The sequence below is a fragment of the Callithrix jacchus genome, chromosome 13, assembly GCF_049354715.1.
Source record: "Callithrix jacchus isolate 240 chromosome 13, calJac240_pri, whole genome shotgun sequence".
NCBI lineage: Eukaryota > Metazoa > Chordata > Mammalia > Primates > Cebidae > Callithrix > Callithrix jacchus.
The window spans coordinates 22,932,053-22,945,491 of NC_133514.1; the positions used below are offsets into that span (position 1 = coordinate 22,932,053).

The 13,439-nt window shown below is 38.9% G+C and overlaps 1 protein-coding gene across 17 annotated transcripts in view; it reads left to right on the plus strand.

Annotated features, from left to right (window-relative positions):
- The window catches only part of PSD3 (pleckstrin and Sec7 domain containing 3), a 553,221-nt gene that overhangs the window by 521,143 nt on the left and 18,639 nt on the right, over positions 1 to 13,439 (plus strand). For all 17 annotated transcript variants that reach the window (XM_017963724.4, XM_078347353.1, XM_035270118.3 and 14 more), the window contains one exon: positions 3,969 to 4,112. In XM_017963724.4, coding sequence (XP_017819213.3) covers positions 3,969 to 4,112 — 144 coding nt within the window. The remainder of the gene's footprint in view (positions 1 to 3,968; positions 4,113 to 13,439) is intronic.

Below are 13,439 nucleotides of genomic sequence, written 5' to 3' on the forward strand. Positions count from 1 at the left end.
TATTGACTCCTGCTCTATGAAGGCAGTGAAATAGCAGTGGAGCATTGCATATCAAACATCAGCACTTCTCCTGTAGTTCCTTCATTAAAATTTAGCCTAAATGACTAGCGCTTTATGCTACAGGTGGATAAAACATAGCTTGGTAACAGTGAACAAGCCCTGGCAAGCCCTGGTATTGGGAGGAAGGTGAAAAATAGAAGATGTTGTGTATATTGTCATTTTAGCCTGTACTCCTCATTCAAATAAGTAGAAATTGGGATTTATTCAACAGAAAAAGAGACATTTGAATATTAAAGATTTGAAAGCCTAAATCTAAAGCTTTTGGAAGACATAAACATCTAAAAGTATATTTGCATAGACCCAAAGTGCGAAATTAGAAAAGTTTGTAAATATTTTACCAAATTACCTAAAATCCTTTTTTTAAAAAAGTATTTGGATTCTAACTGTTTTCTTAGTTAAAAATATAAAGAGTTTGGTTTCTTGACATATATTATAAATAACTGTAATGATACAAATCTATCTTTTAAAAGGCAAACAACCCAGTAGAAAAATGGGTCCAGTAATTCACAGAAGAGGAAACTCAGTAAACCTATGAACAAAATCTCATCCTTGCTCATATTCAGGGAAATGTAAATTCAAATCACAGTGCCTTATCATTTCTTACCTATGAAATTAGCAAAAATTCACAAGTATAATATATTTTGACAAGGATGTAAAACAAAGAGAACTTTCAGACCTGCTGTGGAAACGTAAACAGATAAAAACACTTCAGAAAACAGTCATCTTAAAGATGTGCATATTCTAAAACCCAGAAATGCCACCTCTTGGTGACACGCTACACAAAAACTCTTGCTTAGGTTCCCTAGAAGATGTGTAAGAATGTTTGTTGCAACATCACTTATAACAGGGAAAGAAAATCCCAAAACAAGAAATCTGACAACAAGCTAAATATCCTTAAACAAAATTGTAATGTGTCCTGTAATGGGATATTATACAATGATGAAGAGGCAGGCACTAGAGCATACATATAGACAAATCTTAAAAACATGTTGAGTGAAAAAAAGTTAAAAAAGAAAGCCTTTAATTGGTTTTTATATAAAGTATAAAACCTAGAGAATACACTTCTGTTTTTTGGTTTTTGGTTTGGCGGTTTTTTTGAGATAGAGTCTTGCTCTGTTGCCCAGGCCGGAGTGCAATGAGTGGTACGATCTCAGCTCACTGCAACCTCCACCTTCCAGGTTCAAATAATTCTTTTGCCTCAGCCTCCTGAGTAGCTGGGATTACAGGCACGCACTACCATGCCTGGCTAATTTTTGTAGTTTTAGTAGAGACTGTGTTTCACCATGTTGGTCAGGCTGTTGCAAACTCCTGACCTTAGATAATCTGCCCGCCTCAGCCTCCTCGAGTGCTGGGATTACAGGCATGAGCCACTTCGCCCGGCTACACTTCAGTATTTTTATGATTCCATACCTTTGTATCTGAATGACACTGAAAATTAGTAAGATGAGCACGTATGTGCAGGGAGTTTCAATTTATTTCTATTTTATTTCTTAAATTCTTGAGTTAGATATATGAGTGTTTTTTATACATCATTCAAGATGACTTTCTATATCTGAAACTTTTTTTTAGAAAGATGGAAAACACATCATGCTTTTATTTTTTGAAGTGGTCTAGTCACTAAATATTATTTGTCCAAAAGTCTATTAGGTAATTTACATATTGCAGTAAATACACAAAGGAAAACAACTTTATATAAAAACTATTGATATAGTTTTTCTTAGCTCAGGCTGCCATAACAAAATACTATAGATTGGGTGGCTTCAACAGTAGACATCGATTTTCTCATCGTTCTGGAGGCTGGAAGTCCACAATCAAGGTCCCAGCAGAATTGATGTATTGTGAGGGCTCTCCCCTAGGGCTGCAGATGACCACCAAGGCCTCCTCTTGGTGCATGCACACAATGTCTTTTCACATAAGGGCACTAATCCTATTGGATATGTGCCCTACACTTATGACCTCATTTAACCCTTATTACTTCTTTAGGGACCCATTTTCAAGTACAGCTACACTGGAGCTTAAGGCTTCAACATTAATGTTGAGTGGACACATTCAATATACAACATAGTTGATAGTCTCCTTGGATGAAATTAATAGATGAATAAGAAGTTGTAAATAGGGCCGGGTGCGGTGGCTCACGCCTGTAATCCCAGCACTTTGGGAGGCCAAGGCAGGTGGATCATGAGGTCTAGAGATCAAGACCATCCTGGTCAACATGGTAAAACCCCGTCTCTACTAAAAATATAGAAAATTAGCTGGGCATGGTGGCGCATGCCTGTAATCCCAGCTACTCAGGAGGCTGAGGCAGGAGAATTGCCTGAACCCAGGAGGTGGAGGTCGCAGTGAGCCGAGATCGCACCGTTGCACTCCAGCCTGGGTAACAAGAGCAAAACTCCATCTCAAAAAAAAAAAAAAAAAATTGTAAATAAAAGCTACCAGAAACATTTTTGACATTCAGCATTACCAGTATACAAATAGTAAGTTTGGAGATGTAGACTCCTTTCTGAAATCTCACCATAGGTTTCTTTTCTCCCGTGACTTCTCAGAGTGCTTTATTTTGTTTTCTTATAGTTGGCATTTAGAAATGAATCTTGTCATTTTTAGATCACTCCACGTGTTCATGCCACCTTTCTTGTTCATTTTTCCATTTGTATACTCTGCTATTTATTTGTCATTGTTTTCTTCTATTTTGATGTTTTTGACTTGGATTTTGTTGTTGTTGTTTGGCTTTTAAGATGTACCTTATTACAGAAGTATCTTTTAAATAAGATATATTTAAGATGTATCTTATTACAGAAGATAGTTATTATATGTGATGCTTATAATTTCTGGACATCTTTTTTAAACTTACAATGATGTTATATAATCTTAATTTAGTGCCCATAGTTTTTCACTGTCTGGTTTTTAAAAAAAAATTATTCTCCTCATTCCACAAGATTATATTCTGAAATTATGTTGATGTTATATATAAAATATATTTATCATCTAATTTAATCAGATCTGTTTCATTTGCCTTCACCACTTTATTCTATTGTACATGTGAAGTTTGGATAATTTGCATGTGAAAATAGAACAGGAAGGAGTCATACATTTTCAAGAATGCAAGAGAATTCCAAGAATGTTTTTTAAATGCTACCAGAAGGTTCAATAGTATATCTTTTTAAGGAGCCTATTGCTAAGGTGATATAAATGGGACCCTTAGAATGGAAGTCCTTTGAGATGGGATCAACCTTATTGCATTGGTACATGGTACCTATAATAATGCTATTAAGGCAATCATCGCTGAATAGGTAGATACATTTTCACTGAAGGGCTGCTTTGAGTCAATAAAGTTGAAGGAACTAACAACCTCTGCTGCTTTGGAGAGAAAAAAAGTGAGATCGCTGCATTTTTTAGAATACCATCTGATAAGCTTCAGAGAAGAAATATTTCTTGGTAGCACTGCTTCTTTCAAAAAGGAAAAAAAATATGCAGATAGAAGATGTCAGTTCATTCACTGAATGGATGGAAAAACTGGCAGCACTGCTGAGTGGGCATGAAATGGAGAAGCTAAGGTGTGCAGCTCTCATGCTAGGTACCTAACTGTTCAGCTGGCAAAGTACCTATCAGGGTATCTCTTAAGGTCTGGTCCCAACTCACGGGCAATTACACGTGATAAAGAGCTCTGAAGCTATGTGATATTATGACAAGAGACCTGGTTAAAGAAGTTGGCCTTGATTGCCATCCTGGGAAGGAATATATGAAACATGTGAACACGGGCACGAGAAAGCTGGAAGGATGTAGCAGCAGAGGCACATTGGGCTGTTTTAATGAATTAAAGTCATTCAACATAAGGGATTGTTTTCAAGTATGCCATGCTTTGTTATTGACTTGTCTTTTTGAACACTAAATGGCATCACAATTTCCTACAGGAGGAGCAGCTGAAGTCACATGAAAGTAAGCTGAAGCAGATCACCACTGAGCTGGCCGAGCACCGCTCATATCCCCCAGACAAGAAGGTCAAAGCCAAGGACGTCGATGAGTACAAACTGAAAGACCACTATCTGGAGTTTGAGGTGTGTTTCCTCTAAATGTGAATAAATGCCGATTACCGAGTTATCTTATGATTTGTCCATGAGGCAGTATTTTTCTTTGCAGCTGCTGTCACAGTGAGAGGCTTATCTTGGCCCTGGCTCTAATTTGGGAGCTCCTGGCAAGGTCTAGGTCAAGGTGACCCCTCTTGTTTGTAATTCTATTTAAGCGCCAAACAAACATCAAAGAGTAACTGCCAGTTTATACACTTAAAAGCAAATAGCCTGCCTGGAATAGTGTGCGCCTGCTGTGAGGGGAAGAAAAAGAAAGAACAGGAGAGGGACATGCCAGGGTAGACAGCTGCTTTCTGTGTCCCTGTGTCTCTTCCGGCAGAATTGGAGTCAAAAAAAGCACAAGGGAGGAAATGAGCCACAGGGTGAGGTGAAGCATCAGCTTTTTCCTGCACATTATTGCTGTTCGGCATCACCAGTGTGTTTTTCTTCTTGCCACCCACTGCCCTTCAGAAGGGGGTTGATAAATTAAGTTGTGACACATCCATCTATACAGTGAGTGTGCTTGTTAAAAAGAATGGTGAGGATCCATATGCTCTGGCACAGAAAAGTGTAAAATTTAAAAACAAGTTGAAAACAGTGTATTTCTAGATATTTCCTTTGGCTCAGTTTTCTTCCAAATTAATGTCAGGGTTATACGGGGGTCCCCTGACTCCCTTAGCCTCTACCTTCAGATATTGAAAGTGTCTTTTTAAGTAGGTAGCATGCAATCTAACATAAAAAGAATTAATTATTTTGACTAATTTGACCTTTTTTTTTTGTTGTTTTTTTCTGTTGGGTGTGCCGAATCTGTCTTTAGCTATTCTTAAGTTCATTGTAGCTCTGGTCCCTTTTACTTCTCGTCATTCCTCTCCTTCATTTCCATCTTACCATCTGATTTCCTCGTAAGCCTTGAAATTTCAAATATTCTAAGTGTTCAAATCCTAGCAATCAGTCTCTGCGGCATCTCACACCTGTTCCTTCCTTGCGTTGCTTTATAAATACTTCCTCTGCTGCGCCCTGGCTTTCTCCTCTCTCCCTTCTCTCTCCTTTCTTCAGTTCATCCTAAGTCCTTTGGCCAGCTATTTTTCTGAGGCTCAACCCAAGGTGATGACATTCCTCTGTTCAACAGCTGCCTGTGGTTTCCCCCTATTCACATCCCGCAATTACCTCCTAAAGAAAGTCTCAGTTCTTTCATGGGAGAGGATTTGGCATCTCCACCTTTACACAACCTCTGTCTTTCCCAGACCAGCCTCCCTATGTTAGTCACATTTCTGCCCACTTCCCCAAAGACACGTTTATACCTTTGTTCACCTACTTTCTTTTGCCTCAGATTTTCTTCCCATCATCTTCATTTCTGAAAGTTCTCATCATCTTTCGAAGATACAGCCATGAAAAGGCTCCTTTAGATCTACTAACTGGGATTCATCTGTTACAGTACTTGCCACAATCTTCATTATGCTGAAGTTATTTTCATCTGTCTTTGTATCTGTAGTGGATTGCATAATACCTCCCCTTACCCAACACTGTAAGCTGAAGTTCATGTCCAGCCTTTGCTCTATGTGCATTTGCTGAATAGGATAAAATTTCATGGAAGCCTTAAAAAGTCTCTGAGTTATAATATTTCTGTTATCAAGTGTAGCATTTGATTCAAAAAATGGCACTTCCACTACAGATCCATGTACTACTTTCATGATCACGCCAATCCTTGCTCTGGGCAGAGAACTATACTAAGAGAAATATTTATTTTGGTAAAGGTAAATGTTTCTAAGCAAAAACTGCAGAAGCCTTAACAGCAAAAAAAAAAAAAAAAAAAAAACTTGAAAAAATATATATTTTTAAAAACCCAACAACAAAAAACTAAGCAGCTCATCTTTCCCCAGGCTTGTTCATTCTTGGGAAATGGGAGTTCTCAAAAAGCAATCATTATTTTTCACACTTCTGAAGTGGCTTTAAGCCATAGGCCTATTTGGTTTCACACATGCTAATTAAATTTCCCAACACCTCAGTCCCTGCTTCCAGCACTCAGCACCTCGCTGGAGCCCTTGATGCCCAAGCAGGAAGAGCCTTTCCCCAGGAGGTGGGGGTGGCTGCAAGGCCATGGAAAGGTTCCCATTGCTAGGAGCCCTCCCTGCTTTTGAGTCTACAGCACTACCTCTTTTCAGAAACTGTAATCCACCAGGAACCAGAATTTTCAATTCCTAATATGAAGTTAGACCGGGCTTTGCAGAGATTAAGTCTTGCTTTCATCAAATCATCACCTCACTGAGCTTGCAGACTGCATTCCAGCACTCATTAAAATCAGACCCATATGCTAATACGTCAAGCAGGTTGACTTGTCTGTCAAGCTCCTTCACCTGTGTCTATCAGAAGGGCGCAAGGATACCTGACTTGGTACAGCTGATATTTATGTCATGAATAGGGAAAATTTCAGCTGTCATCTAGAAAGGGGTTTATAATAGTAGTGCTTTTTAAAAAGTGAACAATTGTTTTCCACTAACTTAAATTAACATTAAAGTCATATGTCATATAGAGTTCACTTTGCTCTTATTGCAGCCACCAAAATTTGTCTCTTGTGAGTGCTAGCAGGGAGTCTTTGCACAGCATCCTTTCCTTCATAAGCAGCTTTCCATGAGCAGGCCGCTTCATTCCCTGAATAGAGGACATAAGAGTTATTGACCACTTTTCCCAACTGCTAGAACACTGACTAATTGATACACGTTTGTTGATGACATGAATGAAATTGTATTATTGTATATAAAAGATAACATCAGAAGGAGTAATTCTCTGAGAAAGTTTAGTATTAATTATTTTAACAGGACCAGAAGCTCCCATGAAAACAAACCTGGTGTCTATTCTCACCCAGTGAGATGCAGTGTCTGCATTTCAGTGGGAGCCCACAGATGGGCAGTGACAGGAAGAGGGGCTTTAATCACCAGGGAAGATCACAGGCATGAATGAGTGCTCTCACCTACTCCTGTGGTTGGTCCTCCTCAACAGAACCTCCCTTGGTTTCAAAGCAATTCTTACAATTTTCACAAGTCTTGGTAAGGAAAATCACTTTTGACAGAATATTAAGCTGTTAGCAATAACACCAGGAGTGTTCCTAATTTTATGCATTTCAGTCGTTTAAATCTCAGGTTTGTTTGAGTACAAACAATGCTTCATGGCGACCCAAATTTACAGCTCTTCCTCTGCCTTAGAAATTGTCCAACCTCGGCTGGGCACGGTGGCTCACGCCTGTAATCCCAGCACTTTGGGAGGCCGAGGCAGGTGGATCACGAGGTCAAGAGATCAAGACCATCCTGGCCAACATAGTGAAACCCCATCTCTACTAAAATATAAAAAATTAGCTGGGCATAGTGGTGCGTGCCTGTAATCCCAGCTGCTTGGGAGGCTGAGGCAGGAGAATTGCCTGAACCAGGAGGCAGAGGTTGCAGTGAGTGGAGATCCTGCCACTGCACTCCAGCCTGGCGCCTGGTGACAAAACAAAACTCTGCCTCAAAAAAAAAAAAAAGAAAGAAGAAAGAAAGAAAAGAAAGAAGGAAGGAAGGAAGGAAGGAAGGAAGGAAGGAAGGAAGGAAGGAAGGAAGGAAGGAAGGAAAGGGAAAGGAAAGGAAAAGAAAAGAAAAGAAAGAAATTGTCCAACCTCTGACTGACAGTAAATAATTAGAAATTCTGGTAAATACATAGGTTTAGGGTTAAAAAAAAAATCTACAGAAAGCAAGGAAACTGTCATCTTAGCCTGTTAGAAAAAGATTCACTTTTACTTAAAGCAGCAGACTTCACTCTGAATGGGCTGTCTTCATTGACTTAACTCTAAGGGAAGGGATGTTTTGTTTTTGATTGAATTGGTACCCTCCAAGCTGTGGCTTGGAATATAATTTTACTTCTAAAACAGCTGTTAAGCATGATAAATCTATATTGAGAAACTCATCATCATTTCCCAGTTTTAAGAAATAAATACCAGAAATAGCCACATTTCCTTATAAATTTACTGTTTTCCATTGTATTCAGTTCTCATTTTACTTAAAAATATTTCATTGATCCCTGTGCTTCTGGTACATTAGGAAGCAGATCAAGTTCTGGAGCAGATATAAAAATTTACAAGGCTCCAAACAAAGCACAGTTGGTTGAGCTGTTCTGGAAAACACCTGAGCCCCTTAAGACACACACCATTAAAGAAATTCCCTTGACAGCAATGCAGTTGGCCCTAATATTTTGATTTTATGTTTCTTCAGCTTTAAAATCAACAGCAACTAGAAGGAGATGATGCTATTTATTTCAAGATATTTTGCATGCAACAGTTAAGAAGTTACAAATGCAACATTTAAGATGATTACAGATGTTAGCATAATCCTTAAGTTGAGCTGGACCTGAGTAGGGAGAGGGAGAAGATACAGCAGCCCAAGCCTATTAAAACCATTACCGGACTGCAAGAGATTTACTACAGAGGAATTGCTGAAGGTCAGGTTAATAGCTGGCTTTCAGGTCATTGTAAAGGCAAGTAGTAAACCTCCAGACACAATGCCAATGAATTTGATGTGGCCAGCCCACCTAATGTCAACTTGTTTTCTTTGGCCCACAGAATGCTGTATTTTTTTTAATTGCAATTTAAATGCATTTAGGAAAGACAGGCCTTGTCCCTCCCACCATTCTCTGTTATTAATGTATCACATTAGATAGCTTTCTGCAGTTTGTGTCATTGCTCTGGTCTCTGAAGGCTTTTGAGTTTGTAAACCCTATAGTAGAGGCTGCAGCCAGTTTTATATGCTTTAAATAGTTAGATCTTTGAACATGGGCTTGGAATTAATAGTCCCTTCATGCTTAGAACGAAGATACTTCCGGGTATATGTGTTTTCAGGTTCCAATCCAGCAGGAAAAAAAGAGAATGTCCACTTTCCTCATGACTGAAACCAAAGACTTAGAATAAAGGTCACTTTACTTAATGGGCTTGAATTCAGCTGAATACCCACTCCTGAATTGTGACCCAGAGTAGCATATGCTTATGGCTTAAGACAGTTAGGGCCCACACCAGCCACATGGCTAGGAAATTCAATTTTAGAAACAGCAAATGTCCACTATAACATAACTTATAAATTTCTTGGGACAGAATATTTTCTTAAAAATCTAGGACAGTCTTGAAGCATCATGTACCTTTTTCTGAATTTCTAGTTCTTGGGACATTTAAAACAGCACAATTCCTTCCAGAATTGATATATTAGAAAAAACAAATACATTTCATTCAGAGTCATTAGGGAAGCCCCAAATAGTTCGTATCTGGAAGCATAGATAATATAAATTTCAAGTTGAAAACCTTTAGTTTTACTGTTGGGTGGCTTGTTGCATAGTGTGTAGTGTTGGGTAGTTTGGTATATTTCCTTTTGAGCACATTTTCTGGTTGTAATCCTAGCCCTGTTTCCTCAGATTGTTTATTTTTATTTGTCAACATTGGGAAGTAATTTTCACATGAGGGGCCATAATCTAGATCACTTTTCCTTTCACAGGAGCAGTACAGAGGCATATCTCAATACATTGCCAATTGTTACAAGGCAAACCCACCCTCTGAAACAAAATTTTCTAGCTATTAAGTTACAAGTGGTGTGGATCATAAAAATACAAAGGTAGCCATTATTTCCCTTGTTTTTCCTAGTGAAAGCAATGGAGAAGTTATGTTAACTTACTTAAAGAAGATTAGTAGCAAAAGTCTTAATCTTAGTAAGTCTAGCCTGGAATCAAATGCTGTCTCCTTTATAGAAGACATGATGAAGGTGATTATATGTCTGGATCTGAGGAACTGAGATAGTGTAGGTTAATAAAATCCTTAGGGAAGTTTAAGACTTTTTTTTTTAAGTGGGATGCTAAGTACAGATGGTTCCTGACTTAAGACGGTTTGACTTACAATTTTTTGACTTTATGATAGTACAAAAATGCTATGCTTTCAGGATAGTATTTAGTATATTACATGAGATATTCAACATTTTATCAGAAAATAGTTTTGGGTTAGATAATTTTGCCCAACTGTAAGTTAATATAAATGTTGTGAGCACATTTAAGGTAGGCTGGACTGTTAGGATGTTCAGCAGGTTAGGTGGTGTAAAGGTATTTTTGACTTGTGATATTCTCAACTTACTATAGGTTTATTGGGATATAACCCTATCGCAAGTCAAAGAGATTCTGTATTACAACTCTCAGTCAAAAGCTAGAGATCTAAGATCAACCATTTGTTCATACCCTTAGTCCAGTTAATAATACAGACATAATCCTTGCCTTGTCATTTGGAGTTGCATTTTGTATTACATAATGAAAGAGGACTAAGAACTACTCTGAATTGTAATATTTAAATGATAACAGATGCTTTTGAAAAGACCAGTTCCCCACAAGCTGCATGGGATACCTTAGCCTATAGATCCCTTCCCCCAGCTGGTCCACAGACACTCCAAATGCTCCATGCATCTCTCACCCCCAGCCCCACTCCAGGCCAGCTCCCAATGCATGTACTGCAGATAGCAAGTACAGATGACCTTCCATACTCTCACTGAACTCAACTCTGTGGGATTCAGAGAGGACACACAAACTCGAGCATTACAAGGCATTGGCCTAAGGAACACAAATGGGACACTCTCAGCCCTCAACTTTGCAGGATCAAGAGAACATATACAATGTAAGAATGACCCCCTAATTGGAATGAGAGGTATAGAGTAGACATGCCCATAGAAACAGTCTGAGAGAGCCTCAAAATCCCTAGCTGTGCTGTTTGGAGAAAGTATTTCTCACCCCAAGACTAAAGACTGAAGATAACTGCTTCTTCAAATGGAAAAACAGCAATGCAAGATGTTAAGTAACACAATCCAGTAAAAATCAAAAAAATACAATAATAATCTAGTAACCAACTTTGAAGAGATGGACATCTATGAATTGCTTGAAAAAGAATTCAGAATAATTATTTTAAGAAAACTCAGTGGGCCACAAGAATACAAAGATAAGAATATAAGCGTTTATTCATTCCTCAGTGAAATCAGGAAAACAATATAAGAACAAAAGAAGTTCAATTAAGAGAAATTATTTAACAACCCAAACAGAAATTCTGAAGCTAAAGCATATACTGAATGACATTTTAAAAATGCAATAGAAAGTGTCAATAGCAGACTTCATTATGCAGAAGAAAGAAGCTATAAACTTGAAGACATGTCATTTAAAAAAATCTAGTCAGAGGTGGGAAAAAACGCAAAATAATGAAAAGGAAGGAAGAAAGAAATCTGCAGGATTCATGGAACACCATCCAGAAAGCTAATCACTGTGTCATAGAAGATAATAAGGGGAAGAGAGAGAACATGGCAGAAAGTTTATTTAAAGAATACTTATTTAAACACTGAATACTTCCCAAATCTAGAGAAAGTATGAACATCCAGGCACATGAATCTCAAAGACTTCCAATCAGATTCAACCCAAAGAGGAATTCACCAAGACATATTATAATCAAACTGTCAAAAACTAAACACAGAATCTTGAAAGCAGAAAAGAAAAGGAGTTGAGAACTGATGTCTGCAAGATAGCTTAGACATACCTAGCACTTATGCCCCTCACGAAAACAACTAAAACTCAACTAGAGGTCAAAGGGAAAGCGTTAGAGTGCAGCAAGGGAGATCCCTGCAGTGTTCAGAAGGCCAGGAAGGCATCATAGCGGAGATGATGGGGCACTCAGCCTCTGCCAACTCATCTTCCCTGCTAAGATTAGCCTGGAGTCAAGAGGGACCACCCCTTCAGGGGAAAAGGTAAGCAAAAGATCCCCACCAGCTTCCATTGCCACTGAAGACCCTTGCAGTTCTTACTACACAAGAGTATACCACAGCCATAGCAAGCCCTGAGTCTAGTTTGAGGAGCTACCTGTAATTCACACAGCTACATTGCTTCAGATTAGGAGCACAAGTTGTATGTCCCTTATTTTACCCTCTTTATGTAAGCTGCTACAGTATGGCACCATACTGAAACCAGATCCACTACTGTAGTGTGTCCTGCTCTGAGGGCCAGTAGCCTCTGTGCTCCTCCAATCTTGGGTCTCCATCAGCATTCCACCAAGCTTACATGGGTGGGTGCTCAGCAACTGGGCTCAGGAACAACTGTGAACTCAGGTCCTGCATACCAGAGAAATTAATCCCAGGCTGGCTGAATTGCTGCAAGCTCATACCCCTGTCTAGAGAAACAGCCCAGATGACTTACCAAAGGCAGACCTGCTCTTGAGCTAGCAGAACCACCATGTTCCCTCATTGCCAGCTGGAGGTATAAGCCAGCAAACATGTCCCTGGCATACCTGAACCATGGAGAAGTTGCAACCTGTGCAACTCATATGTGGAATCTAAAAAACTCAAACACAAAGAAACAGAGGGTAGAAGGGTAGTCACCAAGGGTTGAGGTGGGGGTTGGAGGGAAGTAGGTAGATGTTTATCAAATGATAAAACTTGCAGTCATAAGATGCGTAAGTTCTGGAGACCTAATGTACAGCATGGTGATTATATTTCATAATAATGTATTATATACTTGAAATTTCCTAAGGATAATAGATCTTAAATATTTTCAACACAATGATAGATGAAACAGGTGAAGTTAATTGTAGTGAGATTTTAAAATCTCTACATAGTATGTTAAAAATATTTTACATTTTTTTCCATATGAAATCTTCAAAATCTAGTGTTTGTTTTATACCTACAGCATATCTCAATCCAGTCTAGCCCCATTTGGCATGTCTCATAACCACACATAACTTGCGGCTCACTAACTCCTTGGGTTGAAAGGTACTTTACCAAGACAAGCTCAAAATTGAATACAAACTGGTAAGATGACTACTTATGGTACTTCCCATTTAAAGAGTCACTTAAACTGGGAATTCAGAAAGTTTTAAACTATATCCAGGCTGGGCACAGTGGCTCATGCCTTTAATCCCAGCACTTTGGGAGGCAGAGGCGGGTAGATCACCTGAGGTCAGGAGTTGGAGACCAGCTCGGCCAATATGGCAAAGCACCATCTCTACTAAAAGTACAAAATATTAGGTGGGCATGGTGGCAGGCACCTGTAGTCCCAGTTACTTGCTGAGGCAGGAGAATTGCTTGAACCAGGGAGGCAGAGGTTGCAGTGAGCGAATATCATACCATTGCATTCCAGCCTGGGCAACAGAGTGAGACTCTGTCTCAAAAAAAAAAAAAAAAAACACTACTTCAGGTCCAAAAGGAATAAATAAATCTTGGTGATGAAATGACTTAGGAGATCACTGGGGAAGGTAGTTTAGAGCACAGTTCCTTCAGCTCTTCCTCAAATCACACTTTA